At 38.3% G+C, this 24,805-nt stretch overlaps 1 protein-coding gene, 1 long non-coding RNA gene and 1 other non-coding gene across 3 annotated transcripts; 2 read left to right on the top strand and 1 right to left on the bottom strand.

Moving 5' to 3' along the window:
- Nucleotides 1–7,337: 7,337 nt before the first annotated feature.
- Nucleotides 7,338–10,651, top strand: LOC113765999 (putative disease resistance protein RGA3). Its single transcript, XM_027310234.1, has 2 exons — nt 7,338–10,554; nt 10,602–10,651. Exons 1-2 carry the CDS (start codon nt 7,338–7,340, stop codon nt 10,649–10,651), a joined length of 3,267 nt encoding a protein of 1,088 aa, XP_027166035.1.
- Nucleotides 10,652–10,667: 16 nt separating this feature from the next.
- On the top strand, nt 10,668–24,556 carry LOC113781599. Its single transcript, XR_003469641.1, has 3 exons — nt 10,668–10,868; nt 23,318–23,403; nt 23,760–24,556. It is a non-coding gene; the product is annotated as an uncharacterized LOC113781599 (long non-coding RNA).
- Nucleotides 13,613–13,719, bottom strand: LOC113752717. The gene has a single exon (XR_003464898.1). It is a non-coding gene; the product is annotated as a small nucleolar RNA R71 (small nucleolar RNA).
- Nucleotides 24,557–24,805: the final 249 nt, after the last annotated feature.

Below are 24,805 nucleotides of genomic sequence, written 5' to 3'. Positions count from 1 at the left end.
TTTCTATCCTTCACATTGCGGACAATGTGAATTTTAAGTATAAGGGAGAGGAATAGGTTTAAAGGAACAGGTGTAAATTTTTTGTGGCTTTGTGATGATGATTGTTGACTAAAATTGTATTGTAAATGTTGGAATATATTTTGGAAATACTGCCATGTTGAAAATTTTTTAAAATTTAGGTTTGTTGGCAGGGAGTTTTGCCCAGTTATAAGGGGAAAATCTGTTAAAATTTTTTCAAAATCTTTTTCAAATTTTCACTATGGCCCAAAATGTTTGAATAATGGCAACAAAAATTTGTTTCAAGATGTTAATTTCCCTACTCGTTGAATTTTGAAATGTACTTTTGAATGATTCATTTCCTATGATCCTAAGAATTAGTCATTATGTGGTTAGAATTCTTGCATTTTAGAAAGTATATTTAGGAAAGTAGGAAGAATTATGCTTATATTTGCATAATTAATGAGATTTCTCCCTTTTACTTAAATCTACAATTAAGTGATTGATACAGTTAATTAAGTGGTACTCTTCCTACTCTATATATATTGCTTTTAAGACAGATTACGTATCCTCACAAAAATTTCAAAAAAGGGGAGAAAACAAAAAAAAAGAAAAAAAAAGAAAGAAAAAGAGTGTAAAATAAGAGTTTTACTCTAACTATTTTTGTACTAAGTAACTGGGAGTTTTCAACTAAAAATGTCGACTTTCACGTAAAAAGGTACTTGAATTAAGAGTAGTTGAGTGACTTGAGTATGCGAGTATTGAGTAACCGGGGGTCCTCACATAAGTGTCGATCTTTGCGTCAAATGATGCTCTTGTAACTTAAGTATTTGTTGATATTTTGTGCAAGTAATTTCCTCTTTAACCTTAAAATTTGAGAAAAAAACGATTGTAGAATAGTGTTCATTATCTTTTAGCTGTATGAGTCATTTATTTGTGGGATTAGATTGGGGGTGAGAGATTGAATTGAATAAGGTTAAATTCGAGTAAAATTGTCTCCGCTTTGCTAAATATTATGAGTATTTAGTATAATTTGAATGATTGCATAATGGCTAATTACTGAGGTATAGGATTTAAATTTAACAAAGCATGTTATTTGGTTAGGCACTTGGATCATTGGTTGAGTGGTTTGTTGATATTATTTGAGGACAAGTAATGATTCAAGTGTGGGAGACTGATAATGGCTAAATTTGTAATATTTTTGAATGGTTTCATATTATTTTTGAGTCAATTTGTAAGGTTAAATGGTATAAGATGTCCACATTTTGTCTCTAATTTGCACATTGAGTTGATAGATGAATTTGTTGTGATTTTATTATTTTATTTGCAAAATTTCTTTGTTTTTGTAGGTAAAATGATCAAGTTCAATTGGAAGCAAAAATGAGTAAAGATTATAAGCTTGAGAGTGGCAACAATGGCTAAAAGAAGTGGTGCAAAGAAAAAGAAAAGAAAAAAAAGGAAAAGAAGAAGAAGAAACCATCAAGAAACCGCTCACGATTTGAGGCTAGTGAGTTGTTTGGCACTTGCTCTGCCCAATCTCTAGGAAAATCCCTCTAGGGATTCGTCCAAGGGATTCCTGGCAGTTGCAAGTTGCTAATTTGCATGAATTTTCTTTCTTTCTTCATCTTTGGCAAGACAAAAAAGGACAACTTGTACCTATTTTTGGGGGGGTTCTACAAGCTTCTCTTTTTGACGTTTTGACTCCAATAATGCAAAACCAAGAACATATATTACATAGTTCTTCTAGTTTGAGGGTAGTTAGTTCAAGTTAGCTTGGGAAAAAAAGGAGAGTTTGGAGAAAGAAGAAAAACAACCAAAGGATTGTGTGACACAAACCCTTAACAAATGTAACTCACTTTATTTTCTCTTGATTTAGTATAGTTTAGTGTAGTATTGTAAGTTAGTTGTGATGTATCCATGTTTGTATTGGTTCAACAAGGAGGTCAAGGGGGATGAAGAAAGAGAAGTCCAAGAAGATCTAGTGACAAGGGTTCTCTTTTTTCATATTTTTTTCATTTTATTGAACTCTAAGTTTGTTAATGCAAGATTTGAATTTTGTGTTTGTGATATTATTTTAAAGTATATGCCTTGGGTATTTGGCTAAATTTTCTATGATTGTTTGGTGTTGGTTTCTTGACTAATTGATGCTATTATCTTGATTGAGTTATTTAGCACTTTTGCTCTTATAATCATGATTAACTGGCCATTGATTATGGTCATCTAAAAGTGTTAGATTTACAATCAGAATTGGAATTTGATACCAGTTCATAAAAGTGTTAAATTTAAGGAGTACACTCACGAAAGTAGAGGTACATCTTTGTGACTTTGTTCCATATAATTTCATAGAAGTGAATAAACTTATAGTTAATTTTTTAAATATGAAAGTAAGTATGAATTGACTGTAGGTATGATGGAGGAACCTTATAACAGTCATGGAGTTGACTTTTTTCTCCAAATTCAAATAGTTAAAATTCAAAACTCCACTTGTTTTTTTGGTTTAACTTGAAATTTATTTGTTTACGTCATCAATATATTTTTTTTAAAAAAGTGCTACAGTATTTTTTTTAAAAAGGTGCTACAGTATTTTTTTCAAAAAATTATTCCAAATAATCATCAACACATTTTCTATGAATTCATTTCTCAATTACCATTTGAATCTCATATACATTAAATTGTTACAAAGTATTTTTCTGCAGAAATTCCAAAATATAGCAATCCAAACGGGCTTTTGGTTTAATTGCCGAGTCATTAAAAAGTGGACTAGCCTTTTTCGTGTCTAGTCAAATTAGTAAACCCAATTTGATTAAGTGGTGGGGTCACTAGGTTAACCAATTAAAATCTAAGGCCAAGCTGAGTTTAATAACTATGAGTATATAGATCTCGAAGAAGAGAGCTCGTGCGGTATATAGTTGTATAATAACAGCTAAATTAAGAGATGTTCTTTCAGTAAAAAAAATTTTGGGAGGCCCTCTACCCATATATCCTGAAAGTGTGGTACATAAATCCAGCTAAAAGCGCTCAAGGTTGATTTAATGGAGTTTAAAGGCAATGAAAAAGATTTTAAGATTTGGGGTTTAAATTTGATTTAGTGCTCTCAACTTTTCAAGTGCTTGACCTTGCTGTCAGGATTTTATTGAGCTTTTCTTAGCTTTCTTGAAAGGCTACGGTAACATGATGGATATTTTAGGATTTTGGATGTCATTTAATTATGGAGCACTGAAATTAACGCACAAGTTGCTTTAATTCCTACTCTCTCCTGCTTTTCTTCATTGTTTTGGCCGCTGATTGGTCTGCGTGCATGAACTATGTAGTCGAAGCCTTGGATTGATACACCTATTGTCACACGAACACGATATTGGATAATAGGAGAAACTTCTTGAATTTTGGAAGGATTATTTTAAATGCGCTGAGATCTTTGTAAAATTATGACATAGGACAAAAGAAAATATGATTTTAAATTTGTTCTTTGGACTTGTTGGTGTCATAAATTAGCTTAATTTGCCTTTTTCAAACTTCTTTTGGTTTAGGCAAATCTCCGAATGACCGATTTATTTTCTGAAGTACCAATTGAGAAGTGCAAGATTGGGTGCGAGGACCGAGGGTTCCACTCAATGCTTCAAGTCACTACTTGTTCAACCAGTTATTTCTCTATAAGCTTTCAAACTGTGGTATTAACAAAGTCGAAATTGCAGCAATGGTGATTGTACTTGGAGTGCTACTCACAAAAATCTTTTTCTTTTCACCTTTCTAGGACTATCAACAGGATTGGGCGAACTCAAGTACAACCCATACGGTCGACAAGAATTCACTGAGTCTTATGTTAATTGAGTCTGACAAACTTTGAATCTAAATATTAGTCTGTTTGAATAGCTCACATTTGTGCCCAAAAACGTGATTAGAATCTAATAGTAGGATCCTCAATGACAAACAGCTAGAAATGCTTGGTGGAACTGCACCATTTAGACTATTCTGACCCAAATCAAGCTTCTCCAAGTGAGATAACTGCGAGAAATCATCTAGAATTCGACCTGTTAAGCGATTTCCACGCAGCTCTAACACTTGAAGATTAGAACAATTGCTCAACTCAGCAGGTATTGAACCACTAACATGATTTTCAGCAAGAGATAACACAGTCAAGGATGTGAGGAACCCATGAGTACCTTGGGATAAGGTGAACTTTCCGAAAAACCAAATTATATTAGTATTACTTGTCTTAGCGAAAGCAGCATAATTGGTCTTACTGTTTGCATATTGTCCTGGCTATTAATCAAATTACTAGCAATCCAATTGCTCCTTCCTTCTCTTGGCTAATGAGTTTTTTCGTATAAAGTTAGGCTGCGCTCTTGTGCTAGAAATGTTGTCTAAACTTGGGAATGTAGATAACCTGGTGGGCAAGGGCAAGTAAGTTATTTATTTGATCGTTTTAGTCCAAATGGCTTGGAATAATAAGGGTTGTCAAACCAATTTTCTTGTATTACAGCTTATAATATAATGATTTGATATGCGGGGAGCATTGAGTGTGTCGCAAGAAGCAGGGGAGACTGAATTAGTACTTAAAATTGGGGAGAACTTGTTGAAAGAAAGGTTGCCCAAGTCATTCAAGCAAGATGTCTTAGTGGCAATGGCACTTGCTTATGTCGACTTGTCAAGGGATGCTATGGCTCTGTCACCTCCAGATTTTATTACAGGTTGTGAACTCCTTGAGAGGGCATTGAAGTTGTTGCAGGTAAGCTTTTAAAAGTGTGATCGCGAAGCCTATGCATGCATTTGCCTTAGAGTTGCATAATGCACACTACAAGAACCATTCTTTGAATACTTTTTTAGTTTTTTTCATGGGCTGGCACGCACTTAACCTATTGCTGATTACACATGTTTGGATTTAAACTAGTTGTGACGTCTGACATGTTTATAGTCTGTTTGAATAGCTCACATTTGTGCCCTCTCATGTTTGGGGAATTCAGAGTTCCTTGCTCTTTATTTGCCACTGTTGGTCATTATATTTTGAGCAATTAGTTAGATTTTTGTTTCTTTTGTCCTGTAAGAAATGTGCTTAGCTAGATAGAGAAATGGCACCTACCAGACATTGTGAATTTTGTGTGCAACTGCCACTAGGCTTTTCCCCTCATACTATTTTAGCTCTCAATACTGGGAAGACTTGAGCTGATTTCTAGCAGGTTGCTACTTCTCAACAAAGTAGCATATTTTTGTTCCTTCCTCCACCATTCCAAATCAACGCCAAATGTCTAAATGGTGCTGTGGGTTACATTGGTGAGACAGTTTATTAAAAGATTGAACCAAGGCATTGAAAAGCTTTACCGGTTTAAGTAGGATGATGTTTCTTTTTTGTTTCTACTGACCCCTTCCTTCTGTTTAGTTTACACTACATAGATCTAATTGGGCTGCTGCTTCTTCTGTGATCCCAAAAGTACATACTTGTGGCAGGCAGATGAATATTTCTCGAGTTGGGGTTGAAGTTTCATTCATTCATGTAGGCCATGCCCTCGATTTAAGGTAGGGAGAACACATTTGAGGAGATTGAGGAGGCTATTGATTATGTAAATCAGCAGCTTCCTTCAGATGATTCCTCTGTTCCAGCAGTAAGATTGCTTATTGCCATAAATTCAACTCTCTGGCTCTCGCTCTCCAGAATCAACTGAACTGAACTCTAGCATTTTGATGGTTTTGCAGGCTTCCGATCCTAACCTTAAAAATGAAAAATGCAAAAGACAGGAATGAGGCACGAATCCCTATTCGGAGCTTATCACTCAATGTGTAGCTACTCTGCTTATGATCCTTCATTCCTATCTCTCTCTGTTTCTTTCTTTTGCTTCATTGAAGCGGTACCTCCAACGGACTAACAAATGAGGTGAATTCCCATTTAGTCTTTTTCCAATTTGATTGTGGTCATAGTTTATCGTCCCTCTTGGGTGGAACTTTTTAAGTTACACCACTTTTCCAACAATCATTCAGATATATTCAGATTAAAGGGTTCCAGCATTCAATCAGTAAAGATGAAGGCCCCATCAACAACCCTGATTAAGAAAATTCAGGTGAAAATGCAAAGCAACTTCAGTGGCAAAAGCAAATCCAAGTTTGCCAACGAAGCACTGCACTTCTGCACACGGATTGAGGGATTTTATAATCCATCACACGATTCTTGTTATTTCTTGTTAATATTAGAAGTTTGGGGTAGTAAACATGCATTTACGTGAACTATCTCACTGATTATGCTGATTGTACACCTTCAATGCAACAAATGTACAACTTAAGCACCAGTTTGTGTTGTCTCATTATGGTTAATATTTTACGTAATCTGTCTCAAGCAATGATGCCTAATAAGATTCACTTCGGAAAAGCATTCAATGAGAAAAAGGTGAAGACCCCAGAAACAAGCCAAGCACCTTAATTCCTTTGGAAATTAAAGCATCCAACTTAATTTGCCAACGAAGCACTGCTCCACCGGATTGAGGGCTCATTATTTGTCACAAAATTATCGTTATTTCTTGTATCCATAAATATCTTGCTGGTTAGTGTGAATGCAGCAAATTACGTATGTATGTACAATATTAAGCATGAATTTGTGTTGTAATCAATGTGCAAATTAGAGTCACATTATGGTTAATTAATTATCTCGAGCCACAAAAGTTACTCCTTATCAAATTTCATAAGTGAAATAGTTTGACAAAAACAAGGAATATGTAATTGTGGATGTCCTTTTGATGTGAAGATTGAAGCAAAGGCATCTTACAAGTTACTAATCCCCAGACTTCATTGACCAAAAAAAAAAAAATTTAAGAAGGAAAGAAAATTGGATTGTAGGTTGAAAATGCGACTTCAATTCCCCATGAAAGTGGATACAAAATCCTTGGTTTTACAAAGTTTAAAAGGATCAAGTCTGAAGATTTTACAATAGAAGCAAATATCTGATGATTATTTCGTTCAGAAAATATACGTTCAAGTAATTTGAGATCACAAGTTTGGTTATTGAGACACAAAGCTATAAACCATCCACTTATGTCTTTATTCTTAACCAGCCAAGAAGCAAAGTAGCTCGTCCAAAAAGAAGATTCCCTGTTTGTTTGTAACACGGGTTTCTTTACCTAATAGGATTATTACTACAGTTTAGTTTAATTTTCAATGCTTCAGGCTCGCACTGTAGAATAAAGCAGTAGCTCTAGATGTCTTACCTCAGAAGCACTTCAAATTCTTTTCTTCTCCAAACATTTCTGCTATTAGCTGCTGAAGCTGAAGAATTCCTTCTTATCTCATTCCAAAATCCATCCTGATCACCACCTTAATTGATTCTTTTCTTCTAATTTCAATTCCAAGCAAGAAAAAAAATGGCCGATGCAGCTATTAGCACTACTATTCAGGTTGCATTGGAGACGGTTATTTCCCTTGCCGCTGATCGTGTTAGTTTGGTTCTTGGATTCGGAGAGGAGTTGGAGAGACTACGCCACACTGCAGAAACCATCCGAGGTATCCTGGCTGATGCGGACGGGAAAATGCATATCCCCGGGGTGAAAAATTGGCTCGAGCAGCTTGAAGGAGAGCTTTTTAAAGCGGAGGATGTGCTGGACGAGCTCAACTATGAAAATCTTCGTCGGGAGGTGAAGTATAGAAATCAAGTCAAGAAAAAGGTGTGCTTCTTCTTCTCGTACTTTAATACAATTGGTTCTCGTTCAAGGTTGGCTTCAAAGATCAGGGACATCAACATGAACCTAGACAGTATGAATCGGAAAGCAAATGACTTGGGACTGGTCTTCCGGTTCCAAATGGAAGCCGCACACCCTGCTCCTGCTGGTGCCACAACAAGCAGGCAAACCGACTCTATTCTCGTTCCAAATGTTGTCAGAAGAGTCAACGATGAATCAAAGATTGTGGACATGTTATTGAGCCCATCTGAAAAGGTTCTTTCTGTTATTCCCATAACAGGCTCGGGAGGTTTGGGAAAGACAACTCTGGCGAAATCAGTCTACAATAATCCAAAAATAGATGGGCACTTCGGCCAAAAAATTTGGGTTTGTGTGGCTAAAGAACAAATTAAGGTAATGGAGCTGTTCAAGCTCATTTTAGTACAATTGACAGGAGAAGAAGTTAAAGTGGATGACAGGGATGTTATCGTTAAAAAAATTGGAGCAAAGCTTAGGGGACAAAGATATTTCCTTGTTCTTGATGATGTGTGGGATCATGAACAAGGATTGTGGAATGATTATTTCAACACTTTGATGGGACTCAATGAAACCAAGGGAAGCTGGTGTCTTGTCACCACTCGTCTAGTACCGGTGGCAAATGCTGTGTCTAGACCTCTGAAGATGAATGATGGTCCTTATTTCTTAGGAAAGCTAACAAACAATGAGTGCTGGTCTATCCTGAAAGAAATGGTAATTGCAGGGGAAGAAGCACCAACAGAATTGGAAGCAATAAAGAATCAGATTTTAAGAAAATGTGATGGCTTACCATTGGCAGCAAAGTTAATTGGAGGTTTGTTGGTTAACAAGGAGAAAGAGGAGTGGAAATCTATCGTGAAGGAGAGTCAAACTGATGAAGATCAAGATGAGATTGAGCAAATACTAAAGGTGAGTTTTGATCATTTGTCACCTGCATCAGTTAAGAAATGCTTTGCATATTGCTCGATTTTTCCCCAGGACACTAAATTGGGAGAAGAAGAACTAATTCAGCTTTGGATGGCGGAAGGTTTTGTTCAACCAGATCGCCAAAACCAAACACTGATGGAGGAAATAGGGGGTAATTATTTGAGGATTTTGTTACAAAATTCCTTATTGGAAAAAGTAGAAGAGTTGTGGAGAACATATTATAAAATGCATGATCTCGTGCATGATTTTGCAAAATCAGTTCTCAATCCTAAAAGCAGCAGCCAGGATCGCTACCTTCCATTAAACTCATATAAAGAAATGGCAGAAAATGTCAGAAGGAATAAAGCAGCATCAATCCGCTCGTTATTTCTGCATCTAGAGGATGGCATGTCTGCTGACATGAACATGTTATCAAGATTCAAGCACTTGCATGTTCTCAAATTGTCTGGATATGCTGTCAAGTTTCTGCCGAGCTCCATTGGCAAACTACTAAGTTTGCGGTTGCTAGACATTGCATCTTCTAGAATCACAAGCTTGCCGGAATCTCTTTGCAAGCTATATAATTTGCAGACACTAACTATGAGAGATGGCTATGAACTTGAAGGAGGTTTTCCAAAACAGATGAGCGATTTGATTAGCTTGCGGCATCTAAACTACTACCATGGTGATGCAGAATTTAAAATGCCGGTGCAGATGGGACGATTGACTCGTCTTCAAACTCTGAAGTTCTTTAATGTAAGTCAAGAGAAGGGTTGTGGTATCAAAGAGCTTGGGACCTTGAAATATCTGAAAGGGTCGTTGAGGATAAGAAATCTTGGACTAGTGAAGGGCAAAGAAGCAGCAAAGCAAGCAAAATTGGTCGAAAAGCCAAATCTGTCTCACTTACGGTTGGACTTTGAATGGAGGAGTAGGGATCTGGAAAGCGATAACTGTGATGAGGATGTGTTGGAAGGTCTCCAACCTCACCCAAATTTGCAAGAGTTGCGAATTCAAGGTTTTATGGGTAATAAATTTCCGCAATGGCTTATCAATTTGCCAAAATTGGTGGAGTTGTGGATAGAAGATTGCCAGAGATGTAGTGAACTCCCCGCATTAGGACAACTGCCGTCCCTCAAACGTCTCTATTTGACAGGATTGAACAACATTCGATCTGTTGGAGATGAATTCTACGGTATTACTGCTAATGAGGAGGAGGAGGAGGAGGAGGAGGGCAGATCACGAGCATCATCAGGGAGCAGCACTAGAAGACGAAAATTCTTTCCTGCCCTTGAAAGCCTCTGGGTAATAGTTATGGGGAATTTGGTAGAGTGGAAAGGTGTAGACCAGGTGAGGTCAACAGTAGGTGAAGCAGAAGCAGATGTCTTTCCCATGCTGATGGATTTTCACATTCGAGGTTGCCCACAACTGACCACTCTTCCATGCTCGTGCAAAAGTCTAGACGTGGAGAATTGCGATAATCTAACAAGTATAAAAATGGGTTACGGCACTGCTTCTGTTGAGGAGTTGAGGATCCGCTCTTGCGACAATCTTAGGGAGCTGCCAGATCTGGATCTGTTTGGATCGAGTTTGCAGCGATTGACCATCAGAACGTGCCCAAGATTAATTAATCTAGGAGTAAATGGACAGAAATGCCCCCTACCATGCCTTGAGAAATTGAGTATTTATAATTGCAAATGGTTGACCACTATATCCGACAAAATGTTCGAGTCATGCCGGTCTCTGCGGTCCCTGGAGGTGATGAGGTGCCCCAATCTGGTATCATTTTCGCTTAATTTGCAGGAGACGCCTTCTCTCGAGAAATTCGTCCTACTCGACTGTCCCAAATTGATTCCTCATAGTTTCAAAGGATTTGCTTTTGCCATCAGCTTAAGAACATTGACCATCAACAGTCCCTTCTCCTCGTATGACTCCTCAGTCGATGGTTTTGATTGGTCTGGTTTAAGATCTGCATCAACACTCCGTGAGCTTGAATTACGAGGCTTGCCTCACACGGAGTCCCTGCCACAGCGGCTTCAATACTTGACTACCCTCACTTCAGTAACTCTGGCAGACTTTGATGGAGTAGAGGTGCTACAGGATTGGATTGGAAACCTTGTGTCCCTTGAAACCCTTAAGCTACGGTCTTGCCAAAAGCTTCAATCTTTACCACCCGAGGCCGACATGAGACGCCTCAACAAGTTAACTTGTGTTGAAGTTTATCGGTGTCCTCTATTAAGACAACGATACACTCCCCAAAGAGGCATATACTTGGAGGAGGAGATTTCAAGTGATCCGGTGAGATTTTCCTATCTAAAGTTCACACTCATATATATATATATACGTGTATAAATTTTTTGTATCTGCATCTCATTGACATATATTTGCTCTTCAGTCTCTTGTACTCTTTTTCTCCATCTCTTTTTGCAAAGTTATTCTCCGTAATTCTCTTCTTTTGGGCAGACCTTGGTTTCTCTTCAAAGATTAGTTATAACAAAGCCTGGTTTTGAGCAAATTGGGAGAGACCAAAATTCTGGATTTTCTCTGCATCTCCCCACTGAAAGATATTGAACGTCTTAAAAACTCAACTTGTTACCTTCTATTTGGCCAAGCATGAAATTATTAGCAACGGTGCATACACAATTAGCCTCTTTGTTTGAATGTGTTAGCAAGTGTTTCATTGCATGTGCAATGCTAGATGTGCATGGGAGTATTCATCATTTTTCTGTCACCGATATTGCCAGTCTGAATGGACAACATTAAAGCTAATCAAGAAACAGTTGTGAAGAAAATTCAAGAAGCAATTTGCTATGCTTTGGGACTCTGTGTTCTTATTGCCATAAAATTATATCAGTCTCCTTGAAGGTCAAATATGTTTGTTGAGGAACTAGAGTGATGCAAACCTTCACCGATGGTTGTTTATCATCTTTCACAAGTTTGAGGAGTTTGTACATCGGAATTGATAGGGTGTTAATTGTTAGTAATTTTATTGTTAATTTTCCTTTTTATCATTGCCAAATATTGCTTTAATTTGCTTTAATTGTCAAAATATATTTATATTTGGTATTTGGATATAATTTCAGAAATTGGAGCAGAAACCTCTTGAGAAGATTATTGTGAAGCTTTACACAATTCCGGTGCAAACCAACGAAGAAGAATGGAATTGCATTTGGGAATTCAATGTGGCTAGACAAAATATCAAAGTTGGTGGGGACTGCAAATAAGTTGTATTGTCTAAAGTTTGCTTTCTTTGCACATTTGTGGTCTTGCTTTCTTATTTGTGAACGTGTGCACTTGGTCAAAAGAGAAACCGACAAACCATAGTTGGCTTTGCTTTTGTTTTCGGTGGAGTTGATTAGGTAGGGAAGGAATGTTTTCTTCTGTAAGCGTGGAGTGAAGTTTCGATTTGGCTTGTTTTTATATGTGGGAGAGCGGCACATTTCCGCAGCTGAGTTTTTCTTCTTCTCTTCCATGAGACTATTTTTATTGTATTAGACTACAGAGAATATAATTCTTATTTTTAATTATTAGTAAGAGATAAATGTCTTTGAGTTCAATTGAATTGTGTGAAGATTTTCTTATGAGGCGTGGCTAATTTTCTCCTCTAGTCAAGGATCAACGCGAAGACGCAGTCCCAAATATCTGTGAGATCTAATTAATTTTACGTGTTCCTTAATTTGTTAATATTTGCATGTTTTCTATTTTAATTTCCATGGGATTATTTTGTTAATTGGATATCAAGGGCCCGATGTGCAATTTGACTTATTAATCTCTTGTCAAATTAATCAATTAAATCCGTAATTGTTTAGTTGGTTAATATTAGTGACAACTAGTATTTTCACATACTAGGAGAACATGCAATCTGATTTAAATAACCCTCGTAGCGTGTTATTAATTTGGGTTAGGCTTTTCTAGTTTTTAATGCAATTAGGAAATTAATTCCTACAGTCGTACCTAAGAGTATTTCCTGGTTAGAGGTAATCAACGGTCGTACCTTGGTTATCAATAAATTAAGGAAAAGCTGGTCGTTAGAGTTTATCGGCGGCTATAACTAGCCTATTAATAAAATTAAGTGAACCTTCTTTGCATCAATGATCGGATGAATGGACTGTGTCTGCGTAGTTGTATCCTTGGCTAGAATTTATTTATCATTTATTTACTTGCTATTTACAATTGTATTAATTAATTAATTATTTTTGGTTAATTATTTTTAGTTAAATTGTTTAATTATTTATTTTATATTTCATCCTGATAAAAATCCCCCGTGTCTCAAATTTAAAAAGGAGTCAAATTTTTCCCAGTCCCTGTGGATTCGACCCTACTCACTACTATACACAGAAAATTTATTTTTTTCGAGTAGGTATTTATTATTGCACAGGCTCGACTCCTGTCAATTTTTGGCGCCGTTGCCGGGGACTGGCGTTAATCATTTGTTTCTTTTTAAGTTCATTTTTTTTCTGGTATTTTTCTAGTTTATGCCTCGCTCTTCTCGTACAGGCGAATTAATTTTCGACCCTGAAGTAGAGAAGACCGCGCGTAGAACGAGAAAAGAAACCAGGCGGCTCAGGGAGGAGCAATACAATATTGCACCTCCGGAACTTGATCCAGAGGTTGAGCCGACAAATTTGTCTGGTGACAATTCAAGTGATTCAGACCAAGAGGAAGTCACTATGGCAAATGCACGAACACTAAGGGAGTTGGCTGCTCCTGATTTAAATCAGCAGCCCTTGTGCATTACTTTTCCACATTTAAATGATGACACTCCCTTTGAACTAAAATCTGGTCTAATTCATCTCTTGCCATCTTTTCATGGTCTACCAGGTGAGGAGCCCTACAAGCACTTGCAAGAGTTTGACGTCGTTTGCAACAGTATGAAGCCTCCGGGAATTACAGAAGAGCAAATAAAGATGAGGGCCTTCCCCTTCTCTTTGAAGGACTCCGCAAAAGACTGGCTCTACTACCTACCGCCTGGTAGTATCACCACGTGGGACCAACTGAAGAAAAAATTCTTGGACAAGTACTTTCCTGCGTCTCGAGCTGCGAGCCTAAGGAAGGAGATATGTGGTATCAAACAACACCCAAGCGAATCTCTCTATGAGTACTGGGAGAGATTTAAGAAACTGTGCACCAAATGCCCTCAGCATCAGATAAGTGAGCAACTGCTCATTCAATATTTCTATGAGGGGTTGCTTTTCAGGGACAGAAGCATAATCGATGCTGCAAGTGGAGGGGCGTTGGTGAACAAAACCCCTCGAGGAGCATGGGAGTTGATTGAAGGGATGGCTGAGAACTCACAGCAGTTTGGTTCAAGAGAGGACATCCCGACGCGTAGGGTGAATGAGGTGGAAACGTCCTCTATCCAACAGCAGATCTCCGAATTAACATCTTTCGTAAGACAATTAGCTGTGGGGAGTGCTTCACAAGTCAAAGTGTGTGGGGTGTGCACTGCCGTGGGTCATCCTACGGAAATGTGTCCACTGGTTCAAGAAGAAACTGCAGAACAGGTGAACATGGCTGGCCACGCGCCCGCGCCAAGAAAGCAGTACGACCCGTACTCAAGCACCTACAATCCTGGTTGGAGGGATCACCCCAACCTTAGCTATGGAGGAAATAGGCAGTCTAACTTTGTGCCAAATAGACAGCAAGGACACCAACAGCAGTACCATCCTCGCCACCACCACCACCACCCCCTTCAAACTCAAGTCCGTCCATGGAAGAGATGATGAAGCAATTACTTGCTAATCAACAAAAGACGGATTCAGACCTGCAAAGCATGAGAAATCAACTGGGACAGGTGCAATCATTGCAAAATCAAATGAATCAAATGGCTATAACAATCAACCGTTTGGAGTCCCAAGTTCAAGGAAAATTGCCATCTCAACCTGAGGCAAATCCAAAGAATGTAAGCGCAATGACCTTAAGGAGTGGCAAGGAAGTTCAAGGACCCGAACCGGTGATTCCTAAAGACAAGGACGAGGAACGGATTGAGAAAGAATTGGAAGAGGAGGGCACAGACAACAAAAATGCAAAGGTACCCTCGAACCCAATTCCTACAACTAAAACTAATCCACCTCCCTTTCCTAGCAGGTTAGAGAAACCAAAGAAGCAAGACAAGGAAAAAGAGGTCCTGGAGATCTTTCGCAAGGTGGAGATCAACATACCCCTACTGGATGCGATTAAACAAGTACCCAGGTACGCAAAATTTTTGAGGGACCTGTGTGCCAACCGCAAGCGGTTGAAGGGGGATGAACGAGTTATAGTTGGGGAGAATGTTTCAGCAATTCTACAAAGAAAGCTTCCACCGAAATGCGGAGATCCAGGTATGTTTACTATTCCTTGTAGGATAGGTAATACTTTGATTGGAAAGGCCATGTTAGACCTGGGAGCCTCAATTAATGTCATGCCAAAGTCCATTTATGCTTCCTTAAACTTAGGCCCTTTGAAAGAGACTGGGATAATAATTCAATTAGCTGATAGGACCAATGCATACCCTGACGGGTTGATTGAAGATGTTTTGGTAAAAATTAATGAATTGGTTTTTCCAGCTGATTTTTATGTGCTCGACATGGAGGATGAACACTCCCGTGATCCGTCACCTTTGTTGTTAGGTAGACCCTTTTTGAGCACAGCCCGAACCAAAATTGATGTTAATAAGGGTACTTTGTCTATGGAATTTGATGGTGAGATTGTTCACTTTAACATCTTTGAGACCATGAAATATCCATCCGATTCAAATATTGGCTCTATTTTCTCGATAAATGTTATTGACCCTGCTATACAGGAGGTTTTTGAAATTGAAGGCAGGGATGAACTAGAGGTCGTCCTGACCAGGCACTTTGAGTCCGAAACAACCTCTAGGGTAGAGTTGAGTGAAGAGCTTAAATGTGTGATTGGATCGTTGCAAACGTTACCAACCACGAAGACAAGGTATGATCTTGCACCGATTTTCATACCCGAACCTCATCAAAGGTTACTTCCATCTGTGGTGCAGGCACCTGTCTTGGAACTAAAACCACTGCCGAAACACCTAAAGTATGTATACTTAGGTGAAGGGGAGACACTTCCAGTGATCATCTCCGCGGGTTTATCAAAGGTTCAAGAAGAGAAACTACTTCGAATTCTTAGGGAACACAAGCAGGCGATAGGATGGACCATCGCCGATATCAAGGGAATTAGCCCTGCGGTATGTATGCACCGAATTCGACTCGAGGAGAATGCTAAACCCGTACGGCAAGCTCAACGGAGATTAAATCCTCTCATGATGGAGGTCGTAAAGAAAGAGATTTTAAAACTGCTGGACGTTGGAATTATATTTGCAATATCAGATAGCCCGTGGGTAAGTCCAGTACAGGTGGTCCCGAAGAAGGCAGGGGTGACAGTGGAATCAAACCAAGAGGGTGAGCTCGTACCAATTCGAAAGCCCACCGGATGGCGACAGTGTATCGATTACCGAAAGTTAAATGCCGTCACGAAAAAAGACCATTTCCCCCTCCCTTTCATTGACCAGATGGTGGAGCGATTAGCATGTCGAGCTTACTATTGTTTATTGGATGGATTTTCAGGTTATTTTCAAATTGCCATCGCACCCGAGGACCAAGAGAAGACTACTTTCACCTGCCCATTTGGAACATTTGCATACCGAAGGATGCCATTTGGATTGTGTAATGCACCTGCTACCTTTCAAAGATGCATGGTAAGTATCTTTTCAGAATATGTTGAGAAGATTATTGAGGTTTTCATGGACGATTTTAGTGTATATGGTGAAAGTTTTGAAAACTGTCTAGATAACCTGAAATTGATCTTAGTAAGGTGTATAGAAACTAATCTCGTGCTTAATTGGAAAAAATGTCATTTTATGGTTGAACACGGGATAGTTTTGGGTCATGTTGTATCATCTACAGGTATTGAGGTTGATAAGGCAAAAATAGATGTTATATCTACTTTACCTTACCCCGCGAGTGTGCGGGAAGTTCGTTCCTTCTTGGGTCACGCAGGTTTCTATAGAAGGTTCATCAAGGACTTCTCAAAAATTGGAGCACCCTTGTTCCAACTTTTGCAAAAAGATGTATCCTTCGAATTTGATGAAACATGTAAGGGGGCATTCAATAAGTTAAAGGAGTTATTGACCACCTCACCTATTATCCAACCCCCTGACTGGAACCTCCCATTCGAGATCATGTGCGACGCCAGTGACTATGCAGTTGGTGCGGTATTGGGTCAAAGAGTAGGAAAAGCAGCTCATGCTATTTACTACGCATCTCGAGCCTTGAACGGAGCTCAATTGAACTATTCAACCACCGAAAAGGAGCTTTTAGCAATTATTTTTGCCTTAGAGAAATTTCGGTCTTATTTACTTGGTGCTAAAGTTATTATTTTTTCTGATCATGCAGCTTTGCGGTATCTGCTGACCAAAAAAGAGGCAAAACCGCGATTGATACGGTGGATATTGTTGCTACAGGAGTTCAACCTGGAGATCCGAGATAAGAAAGGGGCGGAGAATCTGGTAGCAGATCACTTGAGTCGAGTACAAGTCATCGAAGATGACATCCCATTGAGAGAAGCATTCCCCGAGGAGCATTTATTTTATATTAACTCATCTTTGCCTTGGTATGCAGATATTGTTAATTTTCTAGTCACTGACAAATTTCCTACAGGATGGCCTAAGGCAAAGAGAGACAAGTTGAGGAGCGATGCAAAGTTCTACATTTGGGATGATCCTTACCTCTGGAAGCGGGGTGCTGATCAAATCATCCGTAGATGTGTAAGTGAAGTTGAATTTCAATCTATTCTAGCCTATTGTCACTCTTTTGCATGTGGAGGTCACTTTGGACCAAAGAGAACGGCTCGTAAGGTGCTAGAGAGTGGATTCTATTGGCCAACTCTATTCAAGGATGCCTACTCATTTTGTAAGTCATGTGATAAGTGTCAAAGAGTGGGTAATATCTCTCGTAGGGATCAAATGACTCAAACCCCAATGATTTTTGTTGAAATTTTTGACGTTTGGGGCATTGATTTTATGGGTCCTTTTCCTTCTTCCTTTGGTTTTTTGTATATATTGCTTGCTGTAAATTATGTTTCGAAATGGGTAGAAGCAAAGGCCACCCGCACTAATGATTCCAAAGTGGTTGCAGAATTCGTTAAGTCTAATATTTTTGTTCGCTTTGGGATGCCGCGAGCAATTGTAAGTGATCGGGGTACTCATTTCTGCAACAAAAAGATCGCTGCAATTTTTAGGAGATATGGTGTCTTGCACAAAGTCTCTACATCATACCATCCTCAGACAAATGGTCAGGCGGAAACATCGAACCGAGAGATCAAATCAATTCTAGAAAAGATGGTCCGACCCGATAGGAAGGATTGGAGTGTGAGACTAGATGATGCACTATGGGCATATAGGACAGCATACAAGACACCCATTGGCATGTCCCCTTACCGATTGGTATTTGGAAAGCCATGTCATCTCCCGGTCGAGTTTGAGCATAGAGCATTTTGGGCGGTCAAACAATGCAACATGGATATCGAGGAAGGCGGAATTCAAAGAAAGTTACAATTACTAGAGTTGGAAGAAATTCGAAATGAAGCATACGAGAATGCAGTGATCTATAAGGAGAAGAATCAGATCTTTCATGACCAACAGATCTCTAGGAAGACATTCGTCTGTGGGCAAAAAGTTTTACTATACCACTCCAAATTGAAACTATTTCCAGGTAAATTACGTTCTCGTTGGATTGGCCCTTTTGTTGTGACTAATGTCTTTCATTATGGTGCAGTAGAGATCCAAAGTTTGAAAACAGAGAAGAAATTTGTGGTGAATGGTCATCGTCTCAAGCCGTATTATGAAGGATTTCCAATTGAACGGGTGGAGATGATGCAACTGGAAGACCCGATTTGCTTAGTTTAAGCAAATTCTGGACTCCGTCTAGCCAAAGACGTTAAAGAAAGGCGCTTTTGGGAGGCAACCCAATTTTTGATTTTGTTGATTTTTGTTGTGCGATTCGTTAAATATGTCGTTTCTCATCTGGGTATTGCTTAAATTTGGTATTTTTCTCTACTATGATCAGGACAGGTGATCATGGCGTGCCCATGCGAAGAAGGCACGCATTAAAGTTCCAACTTCAAGGTTTTGGAAAAGTGACCAAATGAGGCAAAAAAGGCGAAATTTGATCAAAGATCTCAATACCTCAAATTCAGTAATTGTGGTTTTTGATGCATTAAAGAGGTTTAGAATGCATGTTTAGATCATTTTACATGTGCGTGAATGGTTTATTTTGACATAGAAATGATCTATGATGCATTTTGGGAAATTGGGGTATCATTTGTAATTATTCCAAAGTTGAATTTCTGCTAAATTTTGCAGCAGAAAAAGCGTTTTTTAAGAAAACGCGCCACTGAATCGCGTTTTCAAATCTGCGCCTATAATTAAGAAAACACGCCTTAAAAACGCGACAGGAAGTCGCGTTTTCTACCAAGTCGCGTTTTCCAGCCTGTTCAGAAACCAAAAACGCGTCTTTAAATACGCGACTTAAAGTCGCATTTTTTCACATAGTCGCGTTTTCAATGCTGCAAATTTGGTGAAGAAACGCGACTTCATAAAACGCACCTTGAGGCGCGTTTTCTTGAGCCGCGTTTTCTGAGCACAATGATCTGACCTCGGATCCTTTCAAAAACGACATCGGATCCTTTTAAAAACGAAGGCTTGGATCACTTTTCAACTTTACTTTTCTTCATGTTGGCTTGTTTTTAGTAAGTTTTAGTTCTTCGATTAATGTTTGTGTGTTTTGTAGGTGGCAATGGCAAGAGTTCATGCAAATGATCTCAATTGCAAGGGTGTTTATATTAAGGCAAAAAGGGAGTTTTCATGTTCAATTGCTGCATTTCATGCATTTAAAGTGTTTCATGTTTAAGTTATATTCATGCATGATCATATTAAATTTGAATTTTATTCAAAGAACATGAAGTAGGTTGAATGTGGAAGGTTGGCCAAGCAAATTTGGAGGAAAAACTGCAGAAAACAGCTTTTTCTGCAGCAAATCCGGCCATAAATCCGGCCAAATGTCCAGAATGCTTAAAAAAAAAAAATGTAAGACCAAAAACTTTGTATTCTTTCTTTCCTTCTTTTCTTCTTTCTTTCTTCTTTTCTTCCCCGCTGCCTGCTTCATCTTCTTCCTCGCCGCCGCCAGAAGCTCGCTGACCCACGAGCAGCCGCGGCAACTGGCTCGCACGCCGCTCCTCCCTGCCGCTCGTCGACGCTGCCCACGCCGGACGCCGCTGCCGCAACCGCCGCCCACCCCAGCTCTTCTCGCCGCTGCCTCGGCTCTCCTCGCCAAGGGTGACCACCAGCTCATCTCACCTCCTTCACCCTTGTCATAGCCACCGCCTCCAAGATTCGCCTGAAGCACCGAAAGCCGCGCACCACCAGATCCAGCTGCCGCAAACTCTTCTCTCTCACAGCCACCACCTTCATCGCACCACTGGCTTCGTATGCACGCGCCTGCCTCAATCTCTTTCTATTATTTTTTTTTATTTTCTTATTTTATTATTGCAGTATGTTTTTATTATTTTTATTACAGTACGTTTTTGAAAATTTTGCGTGTTTGGACTACCTGACATTTCTATTCCTCCTTAGTTGGGTACTTCTGTGTTACTTTGCTTGTTTCTTTTTACTTTGCTTGATTTTTATTTATTTACTAGATTAACTTGTGGTTAGTCGTGTGATTTACTTATTCTTTATGCGTGCACCGATGATACTAGTTTAGGGTGTTTTGACACCTGTCAATTTTTAGAATTGAATGTCCAATCGTTAATCATTATATTATATATATATTTTTTAGGTCGAATTGTGTTTAATCTGCTGTACTTTGTGTCTAACTGTGGGTAATTTGCTACAGTTGTTTGTTCAATTGGGAGGTGCCTTTAACACTTAAATTTACTTATTGAAGTAGATTGCCTTCAATTGCCTTATATGAGAGCCTTTTGTCTGTTTGCATTTCAATTACTACATTGATTGGGGTGATTTTGAGGTGCATTATTATTACATTTGGCTAAGTTTGGAACCACGAGTGTTTATTGATTGCATTTGTTATAAGTGTTGAGATATCTGTATAACTTGTGAGTGAATGAAGTGTGCATTTTGTTCATTGAATTGATTTTTCATTTGTCAGTGCTTTGAATTTCTTGTTTCCATTATTCGTTAGCAACTGTTGTCTATTGTGGTTTGGAGTGCAATTTGGAAAGAATGGTGAAACCACGATCCCGACCCTTTGACCTCCGCTCCGCCTCCTCCAACTACAGGTGCTAATAGCTGGCATCAGCTTCAGGGGAGTTTCGTTGTCCTTCTTCTTATTTTTACTGTTTCATTATCACATTGAGGGCAATGTGTGATTTAAGTGTGGGGGGGATTTGGGTTTAGTTTTGATTGGTGTTTCTTTAATTTGCTGCCTTTCTTACTAGTGTTTTGATGAATAAATATGGCAATTCATTCGTTTATTGCTGGTTGTGATTTATCTTATGAATTTTGTTTAAGTGGCAAGTAAAAGTATGTTATCTTGGTGAATATCATGAGTTTAATGACTTGGTGCAAATTGTGGTTAAATTGTTTAGGCAATATAAATATTTTACTAGCAATTGTTGTGTGGATTAGGCAATTGTTGATCTTAGTTCTCCATATTAGGAGATGACGTGGGCCATGATCTTTAATTATCTGGTTTTCTGGTGCTTTAATTGTGATTAATAAATGACCCTACTCCGCTAGTGTCGTCACCCAGTAACCGGGAGTCTTCACCACAAGTGTCGACTTTCGCGTCAAAAAGTGACTATATATATGAGTAGTTAGTCCTGAAGCTGTGAAGAGTTGAGTAACTGGGCTCTTTCATCTAAAAATGTCAGGGTTCACGTCAAAAGACTTGAATAGCTTGGGACTGAGCATAAAAAAATAAAAAAAATAATAAGTAAGTTTATGATCATGTTGGCCTGCCGATCCTTGTTCTTCAATGTTGAGATTTTGATTTTCAGTTGACCCAATTGCTAACTTTTGCTAGTTTAATATTTTGATTTCTTAGACGACTTAGCCATGAATTGGACGAGTCTATGATTTCAGGAGCTAACCGGGAGAAATATGTCTTGACACTTAGCCACTAAAACTTGATTTTGGGATAAGCGTAGCTTGGCAGTAAATGAAATGAGAGTTAGCCATTGTTGAGTTTAGTGTTCCCATACTTGAGGACAAGCATGATTTAAGTGTGGGGGGAATTGATAGGGTGTTAATTGTTAGTAATTTTATTGTTAATTTTCCTTTTTATCATTGCCAAATATTGCTTTAATTTGCTTTAATTGTCAAAATATATTTATATTTGGTATTTGGATATAATTTCAGAAATTGGAGCAGAAACCTCTTGAGAAGATTATTGTGAAGCTTTACACAATTCCGGTGCAAACCAACGAAGAAGAATGGAATTGCATTTGGGAATTCAATGTGGCTAGACAAAATATCAAAGTTGGTGGGGACTGCAAATAAGTTGTATTGTCTAAAGTTTGCTTTCTTTGCACATTTGTGGTCTTGCTTTCTTATTTGTGAACGTGTGCACTTGGTCAAAAGAGAAACCGACAAACCATAGTTGGCTTTGCTTTTGTTTTCGGTGGAGTTGATTAGGTAGGGAAGGAATGTTTTCTTCTGTAAGCGTGGAGTGAAGTTTCGATTTGGCTTGTTTTTATATGTGGGAGAGCGGCACATTTCCGCAGCTGAGTTTTTCTTCTTCTCTTCCATGAGACTATTTTTATTGTATTAGACTACAGAGAATATAATTCTTATTTTTAATTATTAGTAAGAGATAAATGTCTTTGAGTTCAATTGAATTGTGTGAAGATTTTCTTATGAGGCGTGGCTAATTTTCTCCTCTAGTCAAGGATCAACGCGAAGACGCAGTCCCAAATATCTGTGAGATCTAATTAATTTTACGTGTTCCTTAATTTGTTAATATTTGCATGTTTTCTATTTTAATTTCCATGGGATTATTTTGTTAATTGGATATCAAGGGCCCGATGTGCAATTTGACTTATTAATCTCTTGTCAAATTAATCAATTAAATCCGTAATTGTTTAGTTGGTTAATATTAGTGACAACTAGTATTTTCACATACTAGGAGAACATGCAATCTGATTTAAATAACCCTCGTAGCGTGTTATTAATTTGGGTTAGGCTTTTCTAGTTTTTAATGCAATTAGGAAATTAATTCCTACAGTCGTACCTAAGAGTATTTCCTGGTTAGAGGTAATCAACGGTCGTACCATGGTTATCAATAAATTAAGGAAAAGCTGGTCGTTAGAGTTTATCGGCGGCTATAACTAGCCTATTAATAAAATTAAGTGAACCTTCTTTGCATCAATGATCGGATGAATGGACTGTGTCTGCGTAGTTGTATCCTTGGCTAGAATTTATTTATCATTTATTTACTTGCCATTTACAATTGTATTAATTAATTAATTATTTTTGGTTAATTATTTTTAGTTAAATTGTTTAATTATTTATTTTATATTTCATCCTGATAAAAATCCCCCGTGTCTCGAATTTAAAAAGGAGTCAAATTTTTTCCAGTCCCTGTGGATTCGACCCTACTCACTACTATACACAGAAAATTTATTTTTTTTCGAGTGGGTATTTATTATTGCACAGGCTCGACTCCTGTCAGGAATTACCTTGCTTTTCTGTTCTGTGAGCTGAATTACTGTATTGTTACCTTGCATACAAGCAGGGACAGCGAACAAGAAGGCAATGATGGTGCTCAAACATCAGTCTCATGTTGTTTCCCATCGTTGCTGAAGAAGGAGAAACCAGGAGGTATGATGGTTCTCAAACATCAGCTTCTCTCCCCAAGAACTTTTTTTAACCTCCCCCCAATTTATTAAAAATACAAGGGAATTGGTGCAAGTTTTTATCAAAGTATGCTTGAGTGAAAACGGGGTGTTTTTCTGCACTTTCATGTACTTTTGAATGTTTGTCCTATGCTATATAGCTTAGTTTTTAATCTTTAAGATTGTACATTTACTAGGTGCTTAACATGTCATTTGATTGTGAAAGAACCTGGTTTTTTCCATTTTCTTGTACTGGTTACTAGATCATACCTTTTATTTGCATTCCTTAGCTGTCATAACTGAATTCATACTGAAATGTAACATTACGATGGTATTTTCCAGAGTCTTAGAAAGCAGACCTCATGTTGTTCGACAAAGACACCACCTTTTGCTGTTACATTTCTTACAAGATTGCCAGGGGGCAGAAGTTATTTTCACTGACTAGACAGGTTTGAAGATGAAGTTAGTAATCAATGATGAGAATCTTGCACATCAGAGAGCGCTAGCTTTGATGGAGGCTTCACCAATAGGTGGTTCTCCCCAGGTTTCCCAAACATATGCTTTTAGTCATCTCCTGCTGGGACTGCAAAAAGAAAGGAAATACTTTAGCTTGTTCATCTTCAGGGCAGTTTTGATAGTTTTGTATCTGCATTCTTGATATGTTTTTCGTAAATCAATTACCAAAACTTTTTTTTCCCTTTGGTGTAGCATGCTGATTGCTGAACAAATTGGAAGAGACCAAAATTCTGTGTTTTCTCTGCCTCTCTGAACTACTGAAAGATTTGAACATCTTAAATCTCTTTAACTTCAACTTGTTACATTCTATTTGGCCAAGGACGAAATTATTAGCAATGGTTCATACCCAATTAGCCTCTTCGTTTGAATGTGCTACAAAATGTTTCATTTGACGTGCAATGCTAGATGTACATGGACTCATTCTTTATTTTTCTGTCATTGATATTGCCAGTCTCAACGGATAACATTAAAGCTAATCGAGAAACGATTTTCAAAGAAAATTCATGATACAATCTGCTATTCTTTGGGACTCTGTGTACTTATTGCCATAAAATTGGATCAGTCTATTTGAACTTCAAATATGTATGTGGAGGAACTAGAGTGCATTGATATTATGATGTATATTCCAGAGTCTTAGGAAGCAGACCTCATGTTATTGGACAAAGGACACCACCATTTGCCGTTGCATTTCTGACTAGAATGCTAAGGGACAGAAGTTATTTTCATTGACCAGACAGGGTTTGAAGATGAAGGCAGTTATCAATGATGTTAATTTAGCTCATTAGATAGCATTAGCTTTGATGGATGTTTCACAAATAGTTGGCTAGGTTTCTCAAACATAAGTTTTTCGTTATCTGCTGGTCAGAATGCAG

This window comes from Coffea eugenioides, chromosome 1 (assembly GCF_003713205.1).
Source record: "Coffea eugenioides isolate CCC68of chromosome 1, Ceug_1.0, whole genome shotgun sequence".
Lineage (NCBI taxonomy): Eukaryota > Viridiplantae > Streptophyta > Magnoliopsida > Gentianales > Rubiaceae > Coffea > Coffea eugenioides.
Note: the sequence above shows the minus strand (reverse complement) of the source record. Positions and strands in the feature narration are given on the sequence as shown.

What these genes read in the sequence shown, in the direction of transcription:
- LOC113765999 (XM_027310234.1), top strand. Translation starts at nt 7,338, where the DNA reads ATGGCCGATGCAGCTATTAGCACTACTATTCAGGTTGCATTGGAGACG. An exon ending in AAGATCTGCATCAACACTCC is followed by an intron (nt 10,555 to 10,601) that starts GTGAGCTTGAAT and finishes TCCCTGCCACAG; the next exon opens with CGGCTTCAATACTTGACTAC.